This window comes from Homalodisca vitripennis, chromosome 4 (assembly GCF_021130785.1).
Source record: "Homalodisca vitripennis isolate AUS2020 chromosome 4, UT_GWSS_2.1, whole genome shotgun sequence".
NCBI lineage: Eukaryota > Metazoa > Arthropoda > Insecta > Hemiptera > Cicadellidae > Homalodisca > Homalodisca vitripennis.
The window spans coordinates 33,076,173-33,104,027 of record NC_060210.1 but is presented as its reverse complement, the minus strand read 5'-3'; the positions used below and the strand labels follow the sequence as shown (position 1 = coordinate 33,104,027).

General features: G+C 34.1%; 1 protein-coding gene across 1 annotated transcript in view; it reads right to left on the bottom strand.

Moving 5' to 3' along the window:
* The window catches only part of LOC124359134 (muscle segmentation homeobox), a 37,273-nt gene extending 9,856 nt beyond the window's left edge, over positions 1-27,417 (bottom strand). The window contains exon 1 of the mRNA XM_046811618.1: positions 26,320-27,417. Within this exon, the coding sequence (XP_046667574.1) occupies positions 26,320-26,893 (574 nt within the window). The 5' untranslated portion in view covers positions 26,894-27,417. The remainder of the gene's footprint in view (positions 1-26,319) is intronic.
* Positions 27,418-27,855: the final 438 nt, after the last annotated feature.

Genomic DNA, 27,855 nt, shown 5'->3' with positions numbered 1-27,855 from the left:
GGACCTTTCTTGTCGGAAATTTTCGATTCTGGCCTCAGATTTTAGCTATGATTTCTGGTTTTCTCGATATGGAGCTTGGGAGAAAAGTCTGCACTGGGTAGCTAGTGTGAATTGTTGAGTATAAATATAATAAAAAAACCAACAATAAGTTAGTATTTTTAACTTGTTTAGGGGGTTTAATTTGATCAGGAGTTTATCTACTCATACCAGGAAATTCCAGGGGGGCGGTAATGTTTTCCCGGGGGTTAAGACACACGTGGGCCTATTTTACAGGGTCTTATGTTTGTGAGCATAAATATAACTCACTCTGTCCCTAATTACTTTTGACTTTCGCTAACGCTCAGCCAATTCGCGATGTTCTCTAGTAGACGTGAGCCCTGATGTTGGAGTGAATTGTTTATAAAATCATACGTTATTTCAGTATATAAACTTAGTTCATGCACAATGTTATTCCATTTATTTTAGTAGGTTTGTACGTAAATGAAGTACGTACGTGATCCGGAAGTAGGTACTCAGGTGATACAATGTGTTACATTTTTCAAATATAACAACCATAATATTTATTAGTGGAAAACGTTTTTAGATTACAAGACTTGCTTTGATACTTTTCCTTACAAGACGAGAATTCAATTACCTATTGGGTGGTCATGTGGACTGACCATTTATTGCAACACTAATATCAAGAAATTGTTCAAAAAAGTGGAAAGTAACAGATATATACAGTATTTAATGAAGCCAAGAGTAAATGAAAATTACGTAATTAAGGTAAAAACGTACAGTCAGTAACTCGAACAATGCAACTCGATTTGTAACAGTTGTATCTAATTTGTTTTTAATAGATAATTTAAAAGATATGTCAAGCTATAAATCAAAATCCCTTAGAGTAGTAAACAGTTGTTAGACACGTGGAAAGTTCTAGCGTTGGTTTTGTAGCGAGTGTTGAAAGGAAATATGCCGCGGAATGCTTATTCAATAAACAGTAGATAGAAGTGCAGATGAAACACAAAGTCTGATGCAACTGTTGCGAAACAACATCGACCAATTACAACAGTTCGATAATTAATAAGAGTATATAATTGTTTAATTGTGCCAGGCGGGGCAGGTCGAGCAGCCAGTCCACGACATAACTACCGCAGATAAATATGCTAATTAGGCCAATTATAACTAGACGATGTCCACTGATAGACGAGACAGATAGTTTCTTGCACGCCAATTAATTGTTCCACTCTATTTTGGGTTTAGAGCTGCCCCATTTACTTACGCTTTACTGTTGGCTGATAATGTTTACCCAGTTAGTGACACTTTTAGTGATAATAGTGATTTTTTTTTTCATTGACAAACTTTTAGATTATATTCGTGACGTGTTGCCGAAAGATTATTTTTATACATTACTGACAATATTTGTAATGCTTTTACTGTCCAGTTAAACAAATCTGGTTTTTGAGTTTCAGAATATTGTAATTTTTACTAGGTTCGATCTAAAGAACTAAATCAAAATATAAGTACAAGGTAAGTATAGTAAAAAGATCTATATTAGAAGGTTTATGTTAGCACGTTACAGAAGATCATACATGAATTTAAAGTAAAGTTAAAATAGTAATAGAAAAGATAAAATTAATCATACAGCTCTAAAAATGTTAGATGTATTTATGTGTTGATATTTTCAGCTATCCTCATAGAATTGTTGTGTTTACTTATCACTCAGTATAAACGTTTTGGCAAAGTTTTAATTTAGCGACAAAATGTATCAGTGTTGATTGTAGGCCATTTTTAAACATAATAAGATTTTATTTTACCTCATACTATTTTCGCATGAGAACTTTCAAAACAAACAAAGTGTTAGTTAAAATACTGAATTTCACTTTTACGTTTTAAACTATTATCAATACTCGTATACATCCCCAGAGTTTCTTTTCTGGAAAATACATTTTTGGTGGAATTTAAATTGTAGTTCGAGTGTTTTCTAAATATTCTTTCCAACAATTATTATTTGAATACTCAAATTCCCGCTCCTAAAGCCACACTCTCTTCTCTTGTACCACCACGCTTGCAGGATTATCAAACCGTAATTGCATGTTTAAAAAGCGTTCTTGCTGTTTACCATACATTGGCTCTGCGGAACTCGACTTGATAAGACGGGTAGATAACTTTTATCTTGAAGTATCATAATAATATGAGGCAGTAGATTAAAGTACAGGATATGACTGAATCACATGTGCCTGAAGTTGCTAATGTTACATTTAGGTCGGATTAAGTCAAACATTTAAGATATATAAGTAATAATCAACTTAATTACGCTCTGTGGTTACAGGGAATGAAGACATGCTATAAAAGAAAATTGCATAGACTGCTGAGGGTCCACCATAGAAGTCACGTTCTGGTAAACTGAATGAGTTAGTTACCCCGGAAACCGGCAGATGGCACACTAATCGTCTCCAACCAAAACTATTCCGGGAGGAATTAAGTTCAATTAATTAGAAAATCTCGTAGAAGCTGGAGCTGAGCGAGGAGCAAGCAGTGAGGAGCGAAGTGGTTCCTTTTTTAACGCTGCGTCGAGTGAATTATCGTCTCGGCCGTTGGTATTTAGACAGGCTCTTTTAGCGGTTTAATGGGGCTGACTGTTGTCCTAATGGCTGACGGTGAATCCTAGACACGTGTTTTGAGTTATGGATCTCGAACCGGCTGTTTTTCACCTCCTTAGCCTCGGCCTCTCGATTTATGTCGACTCGTCGTTGTTCGATCGCTCCGTTAATTAGGGAGCTCGCCAATTAAGATGTTTGTACGCTTGTCGGGCAGTTTAACGGCTGGACTTGTCGCATTAACATCTGACCCCTTTACTTGCACGTGGTTGATTAGCATTGCTTCTAGACCCTGAGTCTAAAGTGTTGCATTTTACACCTCAGGAGTTTCGTCAAGGAGTCTCAGATCTGACAAGTACGGCTTTATGTCTGAGACAACGCGCACAAAGCCGCCAATTAACGTTCCTACATAAATACAGCCATTGCCTGCTCACCTTAATATCTATTTATAAACATCACATCGCAAAATGTAAACTATCTTGTCAGAATATAAAATGTTAAATTGTTTAAGGATAGTAATATTTTAGAAATTTATTGTTGAGTAAAATGACATCATTAGCCCCATAATATAATTATCTATTACATTTTTATTAGTTTAGTTTTTATTTTCATTGTCACAAGTGTTTTGCAGTAATAACTGTTTGTAAATGTTTATTTATTTGTACAGGTACACTACTAGGATTTCTATAGTTGGAAGGATTATTGGCTACTATAATATCAACGCTACGGTAAACTTAGCTAAAAGTTGGAATAGAACATTTTACTTACAGTATAGTATACGTTAATCTAAACCCCAAATCTCATATACGAGTAAAACGGTATACATTTTGATTCCAAAATGTAACAAGTGGTAATTGTCAACGTTCAAACTTTATATTTATTAAAGATACTAAATATTAAAGATTATATTTATTTCGTGTAAATTTAAAAAAATATTTACACAATACTTTTCAGAAGCTCATATCATTATTATGTATAAAAAATATTAAAAATGTAATATAATGAATATGTATATAAAAAAATTTTAATGTTATGTAAAAAATATGTATCTTTATTGCGTATTATGTTCGGCTATTTATGGTTGCGTTGAAACATTTTTAATTGGTGAACTTATGGAACCAGAGAATATATTTTCCTACAATAACGTAAACATTGAAGAGGACAAAACGGATAAATAAATTAGTATGAAAAATATCTAGACACATTTGAAATCAAAATAGTGATTACTTTTTTATGTCTATAAATAAAAAAGTTTAACAGCAGTTTCTTATTAACATTTACCATGTTTTCCTGTAATTCCATAATCCCTATGCTCTTGCTAAACATTTGGTAACGCAAGTTTCAAAGTAGAATTTAGAGTGGTCTGACCATAATTCAGTAAATATATTATAGTGGGTAGTCGATTCTTGAGGAAATATTAAACACAGTGTACAAAATAAAATATTAAAAAAAGTTTGATGACGGGTTATATTTATATAATACTAGCCTAAACCCGCGGCTCCGCTCGCGTGGCAGTAGAGAGGGCTACATCAATCAAGCATCGAAAAGAAATACTAATTTTATTATACGTTTTTCCAATTAATTTATTGCTCTACTAATACATCGTAGCATATCATAAAATCTATTATAAAAGTTTTTTGTTTATTTTAATGCGTTTTGTTAAACAACGTTATTAGTTGTATTATTTGGAGCATAAATATAAAGGTTCTTCGGGTTTCCGACTCTTGAGCAAGCGACGTATAATTGACCGTGCGAGAAACATGAGGGTTCCAGATGGATTCCTGCGACGTTAAGTGATTGTCCTTGTGCCTTATTAATCGTCATTGCGAACGCAAGTCGAACGGGGAACTGAAGTCTCTTAAATTCAAATGGCAAGTCGGATGGAATTAAGGGGATGCGAGGGATGAAGACATCTTCCCTATATTATTTTATATTATATATGTTTACAAAGAACAGCTGATTAAAAATTTGAAAAGACTCTTTCACTTAATAACATATGTTTGCTGCAATGCATTTCTTACGGGTATTTCTGTAACCAGTGGGGCGGAATCCTGAATCGGGAAAGGGATAAAAAGTATCCTATAACCTTCTACAGATCAAGACGAACAAATTAAAAAAAAAATTAGGCGAATCCGTCCAGCCGTTTGTGAGTGATGCTGTTACACACGAACAGTTTCATTTTTATATATATAGATACAACGCTATTATTTTTATGGCAGATATATTTTTATTCACAGTGGATTACACCTGACTGGTTATTTCGAAGATTAGGAAAACAAATCTGAATAATCGTTGACCTGATGTTTTAAATTTAAATGTTGTAAATTTACAAGAGACGTTTTGCTTAGTACTAAAGAACGGAATATACCACATTAACTACGAGAAAGCAGCACTTTATTATTTTTATTGTTACACATCTCTCTCGTAATGATTAAAAAACTTAAAAGTATACTCATTTCTTCACACTATGAATCTTTTATTTTATGGGAAGTAAGTTATCTCAAATGTAACTTCTGGCAACAGCTGAAGTTCGACAATGATGACGCCTATCATTAAGTTATATCGATAGTACAAAGTCCAATCATTTTGAAACTGTGGAATTTAATACTAGCGTAAAATATTTTGGCTCTTTTATATGTTTTCAATAAGAAATTAAATGTAAACGTAAGCGTTTATGTATTTCTGTAGAATGTAGAGAGAGAGAACAGTTTTGAAAAATGAAGATGTCATATGTCAATCCCACAATCCCGCTGTGATCTGCCGATTTAGCGGAGTACGATGTCAATGGTACTCGCGTTAACATTTACATGGACGCACCCTCCATACCCGCCAACCCCTGGGGAAAATTAATATTTCCAGTATTACACAAAAAGAAAGTAAGTTTTATCCAAAAATTTATTTTCGTAATAATTTTCAATAAAGGGATGGAGTCATTCTTAAATACATCTTGAAATTTGCGTAATATAATTGCCATTTTCTTATCCACGCAATATAATACTTTGATTAAAAAATGTTATTTTTACTTGCAATTGCCTAGGAAGCAAAGTTTGCAATATTCCAGAACGTTTAAAATAAATATAAAGTGACTGCAATAAATCAAGGGTTTGATTTTGTAATGGAATTATTACATTTTGCTCAGTAAAACTAATACATAACGTATCCAACGTAAAAATAGTTGGTTTTATTTTTCTATATTCTCCATTACACATAGATACTTTTTTATTTAATATATTCTTGATCTTTTATCCTAGATTTGTTTTATTTGATCAAGCTGTAAATAATCTCACACTTTTACCATTTTTGCAATTGAAGAAAGAAATAATGAAAACAAATATATATGTTTGAACAAGATAAAAGATCTTACATTTAAAATAATTTTCACAATATGAACTTTATCACTATTCACTCACTATCACTACTGCCTTTGATGGGAGTTGCGTCTGTTTTATGTTCACATAACAGTTCAACTTGGTTTTTAAAATGCATCTTTTGCCAGTTATCTAAATTCAAATCTAATTATTGAGTTTTAACAAAATTAGATTAAAATTAAGAAAATGACGATTCAAAGGTATCCCGAGATTATATAAATACCAAAAACACGCCGAATATAAATCTTATGCAAATAAAACTTGTGAATTAAAAGTACGTCAAGCTTTAAAAAGTATCTTAAACGACACAAGCACTACAGCTACCGATTCGTTCCGGCAGAGACCTTAACCACTAAATGACCCATAAAAAGTTATGAATATGTAATACCGATAGAATAATAACTCGCGAGAGGCCAATTTCACAGGTACAAATTACCTATACTATTTGCATTCCAATTGGATCCCAGGTTTGGGCCGTGCAGGTCCCGTATATCGCCCTCAAGATAAATCGTTCCCTGCCGGGCTCGCCACGATCTCTGATGAAGACATCAGAGCCCGGGTTAACTATTCGCCACGGGTATTCAAATGGCGCGATAGCAGCCGAAATCGAATCGCCTGCGAAGAATATTAATCTAAATTATTGAGTAATGTCGGACGTACCGCCCACCAATTTGAAACTAATAAACTCGCCGGCCGCAACATATATTTTGCCTAATAGCGCGGTGCGGCGCGCCACGCCGGGTCAGGGCTAATTGTTAAACAAAGCCCACCGTCTAAACCAACAGTCGCGAGGAGTCGATTACCGCATTAAAGACTCGCTAACAAATCGCTGGCCGGCCGTGATGACGGGTAATCTCGGTGTTTAGGCGCGGAACTCTCTCATTGCCGGCACCGCGCGCTCGGTGCCGTAAACGCGCCAAATGAAGCGATTGTCCGGTAATCTATTTAGCTGGCTGACCTCGATAACCGCATGGACATGCGGAGGCGCTTCACTGATCTCTCTGTTGTATTTTCTCGTTTGGCATCAACGAACAAACGGATAATGGTAATAGAATATTTATTGTTTAACGTTAATGATAATTATAGTAATTAAGTATGCTCAAAACAGTTACATCCGATTTACGTATTCAAATCAAATCAAATCAAATCAAATCAAATCTTTAATTGCTCGTCACAATTACACATTGTATGGCAAACGTCAGAATTAATTATAAATTTAAGACTCGCATTCCACATTACCACCACGTCCAAACTTACATAATGTTCATGCATTCCAGTCTCATTCATCCATCGACAATGTCAACCCACTTCCAGCGCCGGAGTCAGTTATCGAATTGGGCGGTCTTCAGTTTAGTATCATTCCAAATTGCGTAATATTTTCATATAAATAGTCATGACTGTACTAAATAGCTATCAATATGTAGAGTATTTTCCTTGCATTGAGAAACGACTGGGTGGACTAACAAACTCAGATGAAGCTTTCCAAACATTTGCACAACGTTGTTCATACTTTAAATTTCCTCTGAGTGTTATGTACTGCACTTCGTTCACGTGGGCGTCATATACATAAGAGTGACTCAATCAAACCTGTTTGGTAATCGCGCTTTACTTTAATGTTGTTCAGTTTTATGACATCAAGTGTTTGTGCAACATTTTTATGTTTCCACGTCAGCCTCGGCTAATTGATTCCTACACTATCCCCGACTGCTATTTAATTACCAGGAATGTCGGGCGGGGTCAGGGGTTTCCTTATCAGTGGAAAGGCCATCCCCTTATCACCGAGAGTTATTTGTCGTCCCGACGCAGCGATAATCGCCCATAACCGATAATTAACACTCATTAAGCCTGAGTTATTCGGTACATCGGAGTGATTAGGAGGTTGAACGACTGGGATACGACTTGTCCGGGAGTCGCCGTCGTTAACGGCCCTAGAATGAGCTCGTTGCGCCTAATGGTCGGCCGGTCGACTGTGTGGTCGGCGTTTGTCTCGGTTATTGTCACCTCCGTAACTGGGCACACGGTGGGCCACCACAGGGCTCTGTGATGTGTCTGAACATTTTGCTTTTGATTTTTGTGACGTTACAAGCCTGAGTGGAAGAATACAAATTTTATTCACCAACGTCCTTTGATTTAATAATGTACTTTATTTATGAATAAATTGTTTTATAAATCATTAATAGGCACTTTTAATACGAACAAAAAATAAGAATATCTATTGATGAAGCTAAAGTGTCAGTACGGGAAACAACACCAACACAAAGTACCAGAATAAATAGTAACTATTAATGAATAATAACTATACTGTTATAGATTTTCATAGTACATTTAAAAGAAATCATCCATTGCCATTTTTTTGAATAACAATACTTCTATAAATTGGAAATAATTTGTTTTCTTAATGTGATCTAAGAGTATTATATTGATTGTAAATTTTAATTGTTACCCTCACCGAATGATTGTCAAATATTCCTTTACGTTTTATACAGCATACCACACGTTGTTCACATATTCATGTACTGGAAAGGGGGGAGGGGGGGGGGTTCGAAACGGTGTAATGCAACAATCGTTGTATAATTACATCACAAAGCACCCTCAAGAATCTGGGTGCTCTTAAAATTTCGGAACAAAGTATTTCCTTGAGAACAAAGTGCCGGGGACGTTCCGGGGGTGACAGCCGGCAGAGGGGAGGGAGTTAGAGGGTTGTGTAATGAAGTGCCGTAGGTGTAATGTGTGTACGTGTACACCACCGCGGCTGGCCACCCCTCCACCAGCCAATCCCGCGACAGGGTCTCCCCTTATGTAAGCGAAGGGGACTCAGTCTGTCCCAATCACGGTTGTAATACGGTTTAAACATTCAGTCCTCCACTATCACCGTTCTCAACCAACATATTCTCCTGGAACAGTATATTTAAACGCTTTTAACTTATTCTTTCAAATTGTTATTTATTACAATGTTTTATACTCGTATTATCTTATCATCCGGGAAATAAATTACATTGTAACACAATCTACTTTTCCGTGAAGTCGACACGGAAATGTTCTCTCAGAAAGCCATGATAGTTGTGGTGGGGGTCGAAATAGGTTGGCACCGATAGGGTTAAAAACATGAAACATTTTCTTTCCGAGATCATATCAAGCTTGACACCCTCTAAAACAAGCCACAGACTGTACATACAATTCAAATCAGTGTCTGCCGACAATATAAAGCCCGACTATCGGACTCAAAATGGCTTATTTCAGTATTTTTATCTTTGTTGGCTGATAATGTAATACTGAGTATTGCCATCATTAAGGTAGACTGTTGATAGCAAATGAAGTAGTTATTAGCAGCAGATAAACTATTATAATTACATTAATTTTGATTCAAAAGTCATGAAATGTTATGAAAGTACTTTGAAACAATATTATACTAAATGTACGTCTTACAATAGTTTATATTTTTTATTTCATCTCGTATGTGTTTTAAATTTACATAAAATAAATACAATTTTAAATTATTTAATTCCAATTAAAGGATATATAATTGCCAAAGCCGTGTTATATCAGTCTTTAACCTTCGTTTTAACTTTACAGAAAGAGCATAGTTAGTAATCTTTGTGTGCTGTTATATACAACAGTTTTTCTTGCTATATATACCGTTATTTGATTATGGGTGCAATATTTCATATAAGATATTTAAGTTTGTATTATCAAGCATTATTTTTATTCATCAATGTATAAAATTATACTATAATTAAAATATAAATATTTTTTACTTTCAAACTATGATATGTAAACACAATTCCATTTAACTCTGAGAAATAAAGTCGCTGATGTGATCGTCATTTATGTTTTCTTAATTTCAGATCTATTTATAAAAAATATTTGTAAATGTATGTATTGATTTGAAAGAAAAACTTGTTTGTGTTGTGTTATATATTGTTATACGTTATTATATGACAATTTTAAATAATCAACAATAACAAATATTTTAAACTTCGAAGGAACAAAGTAAAACTCATAACGGCCATCTGAACCCACAAAATTCTAATAGAAGATTATACAATTTAACCGTAAAACTAATAAATTCAAACACATTTTTTAATTTCACTAATTTCTTGAAACTTATATGAAACTTGAATATTTGTGTGCATCGCTTTAAATTCTGCAACAATCAAATCCCAATTTTATTACAATAATAAGAACTAAGGTGATTCCAGTGTCAAATTACACGGTAAATAGCGGCGACCGCCGAGGATTGCCCTCGGATTGGTTCTAAAATCGGCTTAATTTCGATGATCAAAGCACAGCCGATTGCTATAATGGACAGGTAATGGCGTTGTTCCGGCGAATGTGAAATCGTGCATAATTATACCCTCCGATAAACTGCTCTACGATTCTACGTAGTAGACTTATGAACAGAGAGTTTTGTTACATCTGGAATAGTGCAGGTCTATAGTTACACCTCAAGAATAATCATTGAGATAGTGAGTATAAATCGTGCATAATTATACCCTCCGATAAACTGCTCTACGATTCTACGTGGTAGACTTATGAACAGAGAGTTTTGTTACATCTGGAATAGTGCAGGTCTATAGTTACACCTCAAGAATAATCATTGAGATAGTGAGTATAAATCGTGCATAATTATACCCTCCGATAAACTGCTCTACGATTCTACGTAGTAGACTTATGAACAGAGAGTTTTGTTACATCTGGAATAGTGCAGGTCTATAGTTACACCTCAAGAATAATCATTGAGATAGTGAGTATAAATCGTGCATAATTATACCCTCCGATAAACTGCTCTACGATTCTACGTAGTAGACTTATGAACAGAGAGTTTTGTTACATCTGGAATAGTGCCGGTCTATAGTTACACCTCAAGAATAATCATTGAGATAGTCAGTATAAATCTAGATATGTATGGCACAAACTATAGTACTAGCTTTCTCCCTTACTGTCAAACATCTGTAACGCGTAAGATAGGAAGAATTGTTCTGGCCTTATTTTATGGCGATGTAACATTTTAATAGATAAATTATGAAGATGCAGTTTTCATTATTTAATAACAGATTGTATGGGTTGTAAATTTACAACTGGAAATAGGAGTCCCCTTTTTTGATTTGCCTTTTATTTCCAAAAACTCATTAAATTATAATTTAATTGTATTCATCTTTAAAAATATATATATAATAATGGGAAATTGGAGTTTTGGAGATGGTTCTAAAGAGTATATTAGTTTCGCACTTCATCATAAATTTACTATTAATTATTAATCTAATTGACAAAATACTTTAAACCAGCAATTTAAATTGATTTTATTTATATATTATTTACAAGCCCTTAATGTATTTTAAGTAATTGATGAAAGGTAAACTAAAATATTTCAACAGGTTTTTGTTAACAATTTTGAATGTTATTTTTATATAAAAACATGGTTTTTATTGTCAGGCATTAATACAAGTTGTAGAAATAAATAATTGTAAAATGGTTTGGGGGGATTAGATGGTGTATATGCATGGTATGTGCCAAAATTCTGCATGCTAGACCCGTTGTTACTACCAAATATTTTTGTATCAAATAATGGTGCCTGCTGAGATATTGTTCAACACAAGCTACTTATATATCCTTAAAAGTTACATGAGTTTTACATTTCCAAACGTTATTTATGATTTCAGCTTCATTATAAATTGGGAATATTTGATATTCACACCCACCTCTCGTAAACTCAGCTATAATTAATAAGATCATGAAGAGTAACATCTGGTAAAACTTTAATAGTTAGACATTATTCCAAACATGCATAAAATATCCATAAAAACTTTAAGTAATGTCTGTTAACATACTACGTAGTATTGTAATTATTCAAGTCTGTGAAATAAGCATTTAGAAAGTTTAAGCATTTATCACTACTAAACTCTTCTAAGAATGAGTATAAAAACTCGTTAAAAAATCATACAGAATTCTGTTTCTTAAATAAACAAACTATTTGATCCAATTTTGTGAAAAACTGTAATGTATTGAAATGTTATAACCCAAACCATTTTAACTTTATATATTGCATATTTTATGACAGAGTTAAGCCCATATAATATAGTAAATGTTAAAACAAATGTATATCTAAAAGTGAATTTTAATAAAATATTTTAAAATACTTTATGATTCTTTGACGATTTAAAGAGTGTGTTCGTAAGGATTAGGCCTATTGTGCAGTTATACTGTATTACGATCAGTTAATTAAGTATTTTTAAATAATTTTAAGTATACATCAGTGTATTTTACAGTAGAAAGGGTTTTCTGTGTAATTATTAATTGGGTTTCTTTTAGATTCTTTTTTATAGATTAAAAATTAAATGAGGACTTTCCATAATATTTAACTCCTACGTCTAGGGGGTTAAAATGATGTGTTTCTATTTCGAAATTGTGTCTGCGTTCTCAATAACCTCAGGTTATCAACAAATAAGGGGTTAATTGGAAAATTAAGTTAAGAGCAGCTGATAATTTAATGTGAGGTTTGACCTTCAGCAAGAAACTAACAAAACATGCCGATGATAAATTAATTTGCTGACTAATATTTTCAGCCGCTCCACAACAGTGTAATTAATTAGGCATTGCTGACGCCGGATAAACCACGTTGAACTGAGGATTTTTGGCTATTTCCTGATGGTTTTTATTGATTATAAGGTAGGAGTGTGTTACACCATTTGTTGCAACAACAGGACCCTGGTTGTCTGCAAAAGTCCTATAGCTCATCTCATCTCTAGATGTTCTGCGGTGCGTACTGATAGATGGACAGAGTGTCTTACAAAAAAATCTTTACATTTCTCTGGCAGACAAAAGAGAAATTGTGTCAGCCTACTGAGTAATATGCTTCAATAACGCTAAGCCAAATCCCACGGATGGGCATGCATCATCATAGAATTTCTTGTCTTTGTAGAAATGGAGTTTCATGTAAAACTGAAAGCCTGCAGATGAAATCTTTCTAGAGACAACTTGCAGATAGTTAAGCCACATCACATGTTAAATCTCATTTGGTTCTACTTAGTTTATTTACAAACTTACGCTGCTATTTACTCGTTGCCAGCATGGTAACTTATAAGGCCAATGTAAAAAAATAAAGATCAGCAAAATGTAGGGGGTAACGAGCACCATCACAGAACTCGATGTTGCCTAAACAGAAATGAAGCTTTATGCAAAATTTCAAATCTATAGGTCAATTAGTTCTCGTTAAATCGTGGGGAAAGACATAGAGGCAAACAGAAATCGAAAACATTTACCATCTCCTCCAGTGATAGGCTTTGCTAAAGCTTGGGCAATAATGAGACTAGGAAGACATCCCTAGAATACATAAATTGCATCTTCTACGTACGTCATTAAGCCAGACATAATGCTCATCTTACAGAGCAATATCTTTATCGGATTCTTGTTCAATTTCTTGATAGTTTTTACCAAACCGTCACTCCAAGAGATGTGTACCAATATGTGTGTTGTTAAGGGCTTTTTGGAGAATCACAAAATAAACCTACCTAATTTATAAGGTTTTGAAAATATTTTCTACAAAAGTTATTGACATAAACGTTTGAAGTATTCTTTCCACACTGCGTAGGCTATAATATTTTGTCTTAAACATTATCATCACTTTTTAAAATTTTTTCAGTTACAAATACAAAAATTACTTGAAAAGAGAATTAAGAACAAAATTAATTTAATTAGTACGTATTTTCAATTATTGTCATCAATAGTCTTAATGCCATAGTTTCGGAGGCTATTGGACATATTGAATTGATAAATAAATAGGTTTTTCCCCAACAACTAAACTGAAACAAACTACTAAGTGTCGTTAAAATTAAAATTACTGCTTTTAGAATCAGTAATAAAAATAGTATTTGTAAATTATTTCAAACTCTACATTGGTGTTAATTAAGTTTCTTTACATAAAAAATATAAATATCCAATTAATTAAAATCCTCATCATAAATCAAAATTTACCTATTTCTATTTTTGTGTTTTAAACCATTCTATTATGTTTATATAATGTATATAGAATATGCGGTTTCATTTTTATTTCATAAAAACAAGTATTGAAAATTATCGCTTCTTCTGACTTTAAGAAAGCTTTTTGTATGTATTCTAACATAGAAAAGACTAACTTTAAATATATTAAAATATTTTTGGTCATTGCAAAAACCCAATCTAAACTTTTATGCCTTTGGAAGTTTATCATCTACTGATTTTGCCCAAATAAATTACGATTCATAGACATTTAATAAGTTCTAGCATTTGAATTGGTTGGAAGAACAAAGAATACATGTTTCTAGTCAATTGGAGATAAGTTTTAAAGAGTTTGTAAAGAAAACTGTATTTTTACTTCACCGCCCTATTGTATTCCATACATTTTTAAAGTGTCCTTATTTTTAATTTAAAATAGAAACAAGTTATAATTTAATTTGAGTTTTGTGGAAGAAGGAGACGTATTACTGTTCAATTACTATTTGAAGAAAATATAAGGAATAATTGATCAATTGTGAGTTATTTCCAAAATAAAACTGTTGAAACTTTATACAGTAATACTACTAAGCCTTTTCTAATTCTGGCAGCTCATAAACTTTTTTACTAGATAAAAACTGCTTCTTAATTGTAATGTATGTGTTTTAGCGCCTAAATTGTGAAGTTACTTACAAATAATGCAATACATGTTTTACAATATAAGGATATCCAAACTGGTTTCATATAATTATAGAACTCTTTGGTTTGTCTTTTTGAATGTATGAATGGAACTAATGTTTTCTTGTCTACGAAATGCATCCAACAAATTGAAGTAAAACGAAATTACGTCCAGCGATTGGGAAACGAACACCATAACACCATAATGAAGTGTCACCCTGAGCCTCAATAGCAGATACAAATTATAGTTGAGTTCAAGCAATCCAAGTCCCAACAAAGAGATCCGTTGATACTTATCTCTCGCCTCAGATCACACTAAGTGTTATCACCTCCAATTGGCCTTATCATCGCAATTAAAACAGCCTTTTAGACCGAACAGCAATATAAATTAAGAATAAATAGCGGCCGACAAAGAGGGAATTAGTATCAATTATGAGTGGTGTGATAAGAAGCCAGTGAGTGGACAGGGGCTGTCGCAAGTGTGTGATAACAGGCGCTTCCGGTCTCAGAGCTAAACATCTGGTGAGATGTGTCTGTGTGCTCTCTTCGTGCCTGCACCCAAACACAGTTTGTATCATTTTTGATAGGATATCCATCATCTCTACGCTTTGTCTAAACAAACTCTACATAGGGAGATAATTGGGTCAAGCATATAACCAGAACACGTTTAATAACTCTTGAAGAGGGACAGTGTATAAAAGTTTAGGGCACATTTGGTTCATTTTGGTGCCCTCACACTTTTAATAAAAATTAAACCTTCTATCAGGACTAACACATTTAAAACTTAACGTTTAACACATAAAAGCTGACTTCATACGGTCGACACGTAAGCATTTTTATTTCAAAATTGTGGGGGGTCTTTTTTGGTTTTATTTAATTTTAACGCTATTAAAAAGAAATTTTGACGCATGAGTTTTGTTGAAATATAAAAAACGTATCAGCTAGAAACAGTCACCCAACTTTAGGTGTGTAGTTCAATTTAACGGTACCATTTTGTATACACCGTAGCGGACAAAATTGAATCTAATAAATCTATACCTTAATATTCATCTGGCTACATACGTTGAAAATAGGTTCCTGTTTTTATGGAACCGTCAGTAGTTGTTTATGCTAAGTGTAAAGTTCCGGATTTGTTCCTTTTTGAAAACAAATTGTTCATCCAGATAATTTGTCTTTGTCGTTTAAGCATAACAGGTTTAATGCGAAAAGAGACGCTAATTAATTTTTGTTTATACTGTGAGTTTAGAAAACTTTACTACACTCTCAATATGCGGGTATTCTCGTTGGATTACCATTTGTACTAATGGATACGATATCGTTGAATCTTTGACATTATGTTATGTTAGCATACATTAAACCCTTAATGTGGTATAAATGTACCGTTTGAGATTGACGCCGCGTTACGTACCGTAACATAATTATTCAATCCTCGTAGATTAGAGTGCAGGGTAATTTATCATGTATCCACTCTCTAGTAAATGAAGTATAAGTGTTCTTAAGTGGTCACCACAAGGTGACCTTGACCTTTGCAGGAAACATCTTGCTGTAATTTCAATGTTGAACTACGGTTTCTTGGTATAACAACACCGACATGTTGTGCTAATGCCGGAAACCTTACAATTACAAGATAGAAAACACTTCCTCGCCGATCAGTAACCGAACACTGTGATTGTAACGACACTGTTATGAAACTAATTTGTGAGTACAAAATATGCTAAATTCTATTAATTTGTAGCCTGGTGTATCAGTAACTTCATGAATATAACCACTTATTTCTTAAGATAAGGTGACGAGTATTTCAAGGATGAACACGACAAAAACATGTCACCTGTAGTTGGTTATAGAGTACAACTACTCTTTGATACTTAACTTTATTTTCAAAAATATTTTACAATTTTCAGGAATTATACTGTTAAAGTTTGAATTTGACTTAAAGAAAAGAATTTTTGAGCTCTTAATGGACAATATTTATACATAAACAATTGATTTAAAGGTAAACTGTTTTCTTTTACTTGACATTTAAAATAAGGTACCGTCGTACGTTATTCTTAGATTGTTTGAACTACGCTTACATTAACTTAATATTTATTATGGTCACAGTTGCATAATTATGATTATATAGGTTGTAACTGTAAAGTAAATTCAAAATTTAATAGCTCAGTTTATTTATTTTTAACATACGGTTTTCTGTTAATCCTAAATTTGTCATATTTTGATATACAATTTTGATATTTTCGTGTATTCCTGATAAATGTTCATCAAAACTTACTTTTTAACCAGATTATTAAACCCATGTATAATATGGACCCTGGATTTTGAAGTTACAAGATGGAATCAATACTTATTACAACTTGTAAATAAAATCGAATGAAATCCTATTTTAACAGATTTCGTGTATGAGCTTTAGGGGAGCTTCATTTTGTTTGTTACAGCTTAAATAATTCTTTCATATGACCCTCATCTGACTTACTCTGTTTATAGGCTAACTAATGTACTAAAGGTGATATAATATAACAGTTCAAGATCAAAATGCTGCTTATGTTGCATACTCTCCAGTGTTGAGATCATCCAATAAATATTGGGAGCTTCATTTTGTTTGTTACAGCTTAAATAATTCTTTCATATGACCCTCATCTGACTTACTCTGTTTATAGGCTAACTAATGTACTAAAGGTGATATAATATAACAGTTCAAGATCAAAATGCTGCTTATGTTGCATACTCTCCAGTGTTGAGATCATCCAATAAATATTGGGAGCTTCATTTTGTTTGTTACAGCTTAAATAATTTTCTCATATGACCCTCATCTGACTTACTCTGTTTATAGGCTAACTAATGTACTAAAGGTGATATAATATAACAGTTCAAGACCAAAATGCTGCTTATGTTGCATACTCTCCAGTGTTGAGATCATCCAATAAATATTGGGGAGCTTCATTTTGTTTGTTACAGCTTAAATAATTTTCTCATATGACCCTCATCTGACTTACTCTGTTTATAGGCTAACTAATGTACTAAAGGTGATATAATATAACAGTTCAAGATCAAAATGCTGCTTATGTTGCATACTCTCCAGTGTTGAGATCATCCAATAAATATTGGGAGCTTCATTTTGTTTGTTACAGCTTAAATAATTTTCTCATATGACCCTCATCTGACTTACTCTGTTTATAGGCTAACTAATGTACTAAAGGTGATATAATATAACAGTTCAAGATCAAAATGCTGCTTATGTTGCATACTCTCCAGTGTTGAGATCATCCAATAAATATTGGGGAGCTTCATTTTGTTTGTTACAGCTTAAATAATTTTCTCATATGACCCTCATCTGACTTACTCTGTTTATAGGCTAACTAATGTACTACAGGTGATATAATATAACAGTTCAAGATCAAAATGCTGCTTATGTTGCATACTCTCCAGTGTTGAGATCATCCAATAAATATTGGGGAGCTTCATTTTGTTTGTTACAGCTTAAATAATTTTCTCATATGACCCTCATCTGACTTACTCTGTTTATAGGCTAACTAATGTACTAAAGGTGATATAATATAACAGTTCAAGATCAAAATGCTGCTTATGTTGCATACTCTCCAGTGTTGAGATCATCCAATAAATATTGGGGAGCTTCATTTTGTTTGTTACAGCTTAAATAATTTTCTCATTTGACCCTCATCTGACTTACTCTGTTTATAGGCTAACTAATGTACTAAAGGTGATATAATATAACAGTTCAAGATCAAAATGCTGCTTATGTTGCATACTCTCCAGTGTTGAGATCATCCAATAAATATTCAATAACAATATTGATAAATCGAAAAGTTTAATTTTACAATTGAAGGTTTGTATTACATACTTTACTATACATTTGCCATGTTTATTTGTAGAAAGTAATAAAAGTGTTTATTTTAGGAAAGGCCTACAAGTTTTATAATGTACACATTTTATATGTAAGGAAAACCTGTGGGCTTGTACTATCTACTTTGCTAGTTTAACAGTAATTAAGTAGCGAGGCGACCCTGAGGTTAGGCAGCCTGAGCCCTCATCAAGGGACTGACGCGGCGCAGTCTTTGGCGGTCGCCGGCCACGACAGTTAATTAAGAAACTAATAAAGATATTTTGGCAATAACTGGGTGTGAGCACCGGAAGTCATAAAGCGGATATTGCGAAAAGTAGCAGTTGGGTGCCATTTTCGTGGCTCCCGACGCGGCCTGGTTCTGCTTTCGCTCTTGGGTCACACAACCTCACGGGACACAATCCTATCGAAACCATGTAACTTCTAGATTAATAATCAGCAATGCATGTAGCCTACGTCTCCTATATGTATAACATTCAACACCGAACGCAGATCAGCAGTGTCTGTTCAGTGATGATAAAGGAGCTGATAAATTATAAATAAGTAGTAGATTAAGTATGATCCAGTAAAATCATTCAAGAAAAACCAATAGTATCCAAATACGTATCTACTATCTTGCTTACACATAATAATACCATCCATATTCTGAATGGATTTGAGCATTAACTAGTGGATTTAAGATATTTATAACGAAATGGATTTGGCTGATGATAGTAGCTGCGAATTATAATTGTTTATTAATACATGAACAACGTGTATTGGACGGTGAAGAAGCAAACAACAATTTGCAAAAAACATGAAATAAAACATGTAGTTACTGTATATAACATTAAACAAACTTCTATATGAAGTAGTGCATGATGAAAAAAATTGAAGAAACATAGAATCTAAGCTGTGCAAGAAAAATAACAAAAGTTGTTTAAATACGTAAATTAATTACACTTTTCTGAAACGCAGTTTACTACTGATATTGAAAAAATCGTATTCAAAACGTAATTTTTTGTATGATTTTTCATGTTCAAGCATAACCCGAAATTTCATCTTGAAATTTTCTAGAAAACCTTACCACTTTGGAGTGTCCAATAACGCTCAAATAGCACGCTGCGAATCTTCGTATCTAGTTCTCAGAAATTGAGAACATCTGGCAGAATTGCAGTGATTTGTAACAACATTTATTGATCTCATTTTATGTTCAGGACACCACTGTGTGTGCAGGTAAGGATGACAGACGAATCCTTATTTGGATCCCTGGAATAGGATGCGGGTGATGAGCAATTTCTCCGCACTTCATAAAACCTGACACCTGGAACCTGTGGAAAATCTCACTAGGATTAAAGTCTAAACAAGACTGACGCATTACTCTTCTATTGAAGGCCATCACATTATAAGCCTTTTCGGGCACATTATATCCAGATTAGGAATGAGATGCAAAAGTGGGTATGTATTGCAGTGACCACTAATAACATAACCTATATTTCCGTACTTAGAGACTACTGGTAGAGTCAGTGCACATGATGGGATAAGCTAATGAATGGGAATTTATGAATAGGGGTCTTGGGATGTGATGATCCCGAGAAGTTTTTTTACAAATGACAAAGACAATGGGGAACGGAACTATCCCGCCAGAGCCCGCTGTAATTAAGTTTATAATAGTAACCCATTTCTTTTAACCATTATAACGAGCGAGATCTAATAGGTTATGCAGAGTGTTTTTAGGCTGGCCGTTTTCATGTCTGTATAAGGATTCTTAATAACTCTTTATTTTTAAATCTACTAATTTTTGTAAAATTGCATTTTTCACACTTTTCTCGTCAAATACAAAAAGGTCTAAACGTTATTTACTGATAAGAGAAGTTTTTTGCAAAAAAAGAACCGTGGAACAAACTCAATATTGAAAATGTAAACAAATAATACTTCTATGGGTAGCCTATTTATTAATATTTTCTATATTTACATGTACGCAACATCAAGGAGCACATGTTACATTAGTGGGTTTAGAAAATTTATTTCTTTGAAAATAAGAACGCGTGGAGAAGCTAAAGAAAAAGCACTAAATTATTGCAACATTTACAAACTCCGTTAATTAATAAATGGATATTCACTTATAAGGGGTAGTGAATTATTAAATAATGCAGTTGCTCTGCACAGTTTTTTTATTTTTATTTAAAATGTATATAGTAAAATTTCAATTAAACGCTTTGCTCGAATTCGGTAAAAGTGGCCTGCTAGTGAAGGAGTACTCTAGTCTACTAGTAGAATGCTTTTTTATTAATGGTAATGTTTCTAATACATTAATCATTAGTTTTTTTTTTAATTTTGTTATAAAATTTATTACATCAATAAATATATAGAATTTTGGGAGGACTCGACAGTAAAAAAAATGTATCAGTGGCCCTAAAACCTCCCTTTGAATCCTTCAAAATTTACAAAAATATAGTAATGAATACAAAGAAGTGTTTTAAAATACCTGCTTAGCAAACGTGGGTGATAGTGGCTTAATTAGTGTATCAGACTAATGTCTGAGGTATAACAAAATTGAAATTTGTACCGTGACATGACTGATAACATAAACTTTAAAATAGTAAATATCCTCTATCGAATATTGAAAGTATGGATGGGAGACTATTATTATGAAATAATAATTGTACTACATTACAAAAAAAGGAAAAAAAAGACAGATAATAAGAGCCAACATGCATTGTCCGTTATAACTGCTTTGCACAGAGAGAGTGCACTAGGCTTACCATTTATAATAAGTAAATGTACAGTTTTCTAATGAAATATTATATTGCACTCTTTTTTAATATAAATATAACTTAAGAAAAGCTGAACTATTCACAATAGAATCAGACTGAATCACCAGAATGATGATTTTTCAAACGTTTTAGAGGTTCGGAACGATCCCAAACCACAGTTATACGTCATCTTCGAGTGTACCTTTTATCTCTACTTTTTCTGCCGTAACAAATCAAGTTTATTTTACGCCTGACGTCAGAGGAGACTCGACCGGTAGTTTTGTGCCATAACTGCCCACAGGCCCGCCTAATCACAGGGTGCTGCCTGTAATAGCGAGGCACTTCTTTGGAAAAACAGGGACATCAGCCTCTGCTACTGGATTTGAATTCGAATTAGTGTTCAAAGACAGTTAGTACAGTGTAGGATACTCGTTACTTTCATTACGCGTAAACCGGTTAACATAGACGACGCAGTATTAAAACGATCATTTCATTCTGCATGTGGAGCTGTTCCCTTCTCTAAACGGTTAAATATTGTAAAGGGTTGACACACTAACACTAAACTCAAGAGCTGGCTGCAGTTAAATGCCCTTGGGTTTTTCCCCATAAGAATAATGTTAAACTTCATGCACGTTTAAGGCCTTAGTTTTATCGTAGCCGTAAGTGAGACGCGTTCGAATGCCTTTTGTTATTTGCTGTTAAGTGTATGCTTGTTAGATATTCTAACAATAAAGTACAAGAAAGTTTAAATTGTTGTGTATAGCTTACAAATGTATTGAAAAACTAGAAAGTTTTCGGATGCATGTTCATTATATCTTTAAAATTAGAAATCTTCCATAATTCGCAAACAAGATTACAGTTATAATACTGCATGAGATTTACATTGTTCTTATAGGGTTGGTATCAAGATGGCCGTCAGTATATCTGGCTCTTAAACTGTAATATAATGTATGGAACAAAGTTAAAAAGAAGAAAAGTTATACATATATCACTCGTGAATACTAAGTTGTAAAATCCATTATTTGATATAAGGCATTATTATAAGAAATAATGCCGTCAATATGAATTGTTTAAACATTTAAATACGCAGTTGTATTGGAATATTTTGTTTGTTTCAGGAAGAATGTTAACATTGTATTGATAATAAATGTTATTATTGAACATAAATGTTATTTTTTTTTTTTTAATTCGGTCAGTAATAAAGTTTGGACATGTGAATATTTATTACACAACATTTTGTTCCTATGAATAAACATATTGTGTAAATCTTTGAAGGTTTAAATCTTCCAAAACTGATACTGAAGATTAAGAAAGTCAAATTTCGTTTTTACCAGTTGCTGTGGGTTCGAATTATTTCGAAACTATATAGTTTATACAATTTCTATAACTGTAATGCATTAATACCATTATTTTGAATAAAACTACGACTATAAAACCAACTTACGCAATTGGCAATATCGATATGGTAACATAAATTAATTCATTACGAGCAAATAAATCTTTCTTCACAAGCTCCTACGATTACGCTCAGTATCCTGCAAACCTTATGTAATATGTAAGATCGCGTGATTCAATGTAAATTACTCTATGCTATTGTACACTGGTTAATCAGCTGATATTTCAATAGCGCTGTTGCAGAAATATGGCAACGCCGCGCCTAACTGTGTGGCGAAGCTGTCGTGTGCTTTATATGTCCATCTGTTGTTGATTTAATAGCGGTTCTCCAGTTGCGATAAGCTACATATATGTTTAGAATAGTCGTTTTGCTTCTTTCCTTTTTATTAAGGTTGTTAACATATCCTTGTAGATATTTGTTTTAAACAGCTTGTCTTTGTTTTCTTGTTCGCCGATGAACGTTTGTAGTGGTATACTTTATTTAAAGTTATTTTTGAACACATAAGTAACAATGTGACAAGTCAATGTGAATCTTTTGTCCTCCCCAGACACGAAACTGTTGCTTTTTACCAGAACCACCATAAAATAGTTGGTCCAGCCAGTCGATATAAAAGACTGGACGGAACAGTTCACTGTTTTTATAATATCCGCCTTGCCTCTCGGCACAAAATTTTTAAATATTCAAAAAGGTATGATTTTCAACACTGGAAATTACCACCTAATTATGTTTTATATTTCCCCATAAATAACGCGGAACGCAAAATCGAATTCAAATTGTATATCATAACAACAGATTATTTCTCTTTTAACAAATGTATATTTTACATTCAATTTTGAGCATTCTTCAGTGTACAGTATAAAATCTAATATATGCAGGCATAAAAATATATAAATGGTTTCAATCGATTTGGAAATTTCGTTGTACAATCGTATACGCTAAAATTCTTTATAGGAAAAAGAATACTTAAATACTTTGTTAATAATAAATGAGTTTATCTCTTTAGATTTGACCGTTTAGCAGTTATAAAAACACTGGATAAATGCAATCACCGAACTACTGTAATAGGAGCCTTGTACGTATTATGCAGTTATAATTTTATTTCCGCTCAGTTCGTTGTTTATTTTTAACATATATTTATATAAGGCCTGTTAGAAAGCCTTTTGTATAGAATGGATGACTAGATTCTGTTTGTGAAAATGCATTTGACTGTGTGTTAATTTTTTCGACAACACCGTGCCAAAATTGTCCTAACACAATGAAAGTTTTGAAATTTCGGCGTTATTGTGGCGCCGGCTATGGTCACACATCCTTGAGTTCTCTCCAATAGAACCTTCAAATATTTCTTTACAGCCATTATTTCTTTACAGTAGACTAATTGTAGATTAGTCTTATTTTTAAAATATTTGGAGATGTCTTATTTTTAAAATATGATTAATTCAAACCGTTTGACATGTTCTTGTAAACTGTATACCTTTTTAATATTTAAACTGGTAAAATAAAACAAGTTTAAGATTTTTCCCCCTAATAAGCAATAAACATGTCGAAAATTTAAAAGGCTTTTGTATATGTATTAGTCATATCTATAATTCTACGACCAAAAATAAGGTCGTAAGAGTGTTTGAGGTTTAAAATTGTCCGTAAGGGACTACAATCAAGATGGTCACCAGTATAGTCGGTTCCTCGCTTGTAATATCTCAAAATCTTAATACTGCAAGTAATTTGGGACTTTGGTGAAATTGTGATACGGTGTGGACCGAAGATATCGGCTGTGTAAGCTTAATTAAGAATGTACACTAATTTAGTATTTGTCTACGAGCTGAAAACCTTTTCCCTCTCGTTTCTAAGTTTAATTCTGACTTTAATAATGTGGTAGATATTGCCTTTGTAGTCATATCTCCTTCTTTGAGAAAGTAATTGAACCTACAAATTGAAAAATTCAACCAAAAATACAAAGAAACTTTTTTCTGTGTTTTATGGTTGTAGGCTAGTAGTTTCTGCAATTGTGTCTGACTGTTGATTTCTTTGCCATAGGCTATATTTTATCTTGAAAAGGCTGACAATGGCGTAAAACAATGTTGTATACGACAGATTCATAATGCTGATATTATTTTCAAGAATGTTATGACTATAGTACTTTGTTGTATTGTAATTGTTCCAGTCACGCAAAATTACATCGCGTCGTAAAATGTATTAGGAGTTCTTTGTTCTTGGTGTAATTATCAATGCACGAATGATGTTCATATCATATCGCACTCAATGGAGTGAGGTTAACAATCGTTTTCTAATTAACTTACTATGTTATACTTGTTTGACAGTTATTCAGCTAATATATTTCATGTGCCGCTTTGTACATTTTGTAAGGGTAGTAGTCTATTTTATTCTCCAATAGCATAGAGTAATAGTAGCCATTGCGATTCCAATTTAATTTTATATTTAAATGATGTCTACTCAGCGTGCTATGTTAGAAGAGGGTTAGTAAATTATTCAGCTCATGATTTCTACCTTACATTTTCATGTAAAATTAATATACTCCGATAAATTATTAAACACAGAAATGTTTATAAACTGAATAACTAAGAATATAACACTGAATGCTTTCTTTACAAAAATTGCTCCTGTATAGATACTTTGACTTTAAGATTCATAGTATTTTAGAAATTACTCTATGCCATTGACACAATATACAATTTTTAATTATGCTATAGTAATTCAAATCCTGTAGTCTGTCTACCAGTTAGTTTTCCGATAGTGAAAATATTTCAATTATAGAATTAAATTGTTCTTATCTAGGAGAGTTAATTATTAATTATCTTGACAATTAAGTGTGAAAACAACTATGCTATTCGAAAGTTTCAGGAAATTCATTATTCACGTACTCATACCTATAACTGCGAAAGGAATATCAACTTAGTTATGAAGTACCGTACTTTATAATTTAGAGAATACATCGGGAAACATGCGTTTGGACTATGATTAAAATAATTACAAAGAATTAATGCTTTTTAAAGGCTATTGCCGCGGTAAAATTATTTCACTTTACTGTTTACAATGGCACGGATTTACGAACATATTCTGTGTGCGTAACACATAATTATCCTTTCAGGTTTGACAATGTATTATAGGCTAATAATCGATACTTCTTATTATTAAATCGATATAAAACTAATTAATGGTCTAAGTAAATTACTGTTGTTGTTATCGTTAATACAATAAACATACAGACAATGTATATAATAAAATGTAGTGTGCTGAGATATTTCAGGACTTCAATGAAACAGAATCTCACTGGTTAGAAAACAGGTGGACAGTCTTAAACTTAAGTTACCTGGTTTTTTCCGTTAATCGATATAAAAAAGTAATCGAATGAAAAATATCCAGTGTTCAACTAACGAAGTTTACCTCCACCTGTGAAAATTAAGCGCGCATGCGCTAAAATTGATCACGCATTGGTCTGTGACTGGCCGCGAGAAATGATGTGAATGGTCTGGCCGTGCTGTTGTACAATGTACAGTAACTACATGGTTGTCGTACAATAAATATTGTTAATTAATTAAAATATTATTTAAGTCATGACGTACATTGTGTGATATTACTTAAATCTCTACTAATGTTGAATTCAATTAAATATCGATGTTATGATTATTTTTGTATGCGGATTTATGTCCCAAAAATATACATTAAAATGACAGAATCCAAATGAACAACCTGAAATTATAATAATGAAATGTATATAAAGTACCTGGTGATCCCGATAGGCCGCCACCGAACGATGGGAAGACGGGAGGACCGGGATAGTGGCCGTGGACACCCCAGCCCTGGGGGTGAGGCTGCTGAAGACCCGCGGAGTAGGCAGCGGCAGCAGCGGCGAGGGCACTGAAGGGGGTAGGTCTGACAGGAGCTACGGGCAGCATGAGGCGGGCGACTTGTGCTTGATGCTGTTGAAGGAAAGAGCTGACGCTAGTCGGCGGTGTCCTGGGGCTCTCGCCCTCTCGGCACACCTCCACGTCCACGATACTCCCTTCGTCCTCCATTCCACTCTCCAGGTCCAGATCCTCGTCCTCCTGATCCTCCGAGGAGGCGAGGACGGGCGAGGGGCCGCTCTCTACCGGCGTGGGCGACCGCCTAGGCCGCGTGTCCGCGAGTAGAGCCGCCACGCTGAAGCTGATTCCGTTGCCCCGAGGGGAGTCCGATTGACGGCTGGGGGTCGATGTCTTGCGAGGACTCTCCTGCTCGGAGTCCATCTTGCTCGGCCGGGGAAGCGAAGGCAGTCGTTGCAACTTGAGGACGGTCATGCTAGCTGGTGCCTCCAGCATGGGATGCGCTACCTAGACTGGCCGCCGCCTGCTCAGCATCTATCTTCCTGACGGATATGTTTACTCGGTGTATCACTTGTAGGTGAAATCGCATACGCTTCAAATATATTCTTAATGTAAATTTATATTGTAACACAAGTTTATTGATTGTTTCTCAAATAAAGTTCATTCGTATACGACGTCACAATTAACACAGACATTTTGAACCGCAATGAATGTCTTTTTGGAACCCTATTCTGTTTGGAAATGTCAAAATAAGGAGCACTTTGATCTCACTATCACAGCACTTCGCGGGCGCGAGAACGTTCTCGGGAGGTTCTTCGGACCCGGCTACCAAGGTGCGACTGAGACCGGACTGAGCGGCAGACGGGGGACAGGGGGGGATAGGCCACTCCCTCCGCGGATCGATAGGCGGGACTTGTAACGACAAAAGGGAGGAGCGACAGAGAAAATAATTCGATTCCCCCTTCCATTCTCTCTGCGGTGTTCCCTCTCTGTCCCCCGACATTCTATCACTTATTCGCGCTCTTTCTCGCGGCAATATTGTCAAGTGCATGAAATTATGTCCGTTCGATCCCCACCGTAACGTTTTTGATATCTCGTCTTATATCGTGACAAAATGAACGCTGCGCAGCCAATCGTCTCGCAGGAAACTCTATTCCACTTTCCGGGAAAGTAAAAATTGCAGATTTCAATGGCCGGAGTGACAATTATCCGAACCCTTCCAATTATTTGATCACAATGAGCCCCGCTACTAAATTACTTTTTCCGCGCTCACGATTTCACTTGATCGTTCCCTGGTATTGACATCTTTGTTAGCCCGACCGGCGCGACCCGTAGCAGTGTGGCTCGGTACTCCAGCCTCCTCCTGTTTACATTAGAGAACGACGCTGGTGTCTACCTTTGTTTCTCGTCGCATACCTTGCTGTCCGCTGCCCTTTCATTTGTCCTGATTGATTTAT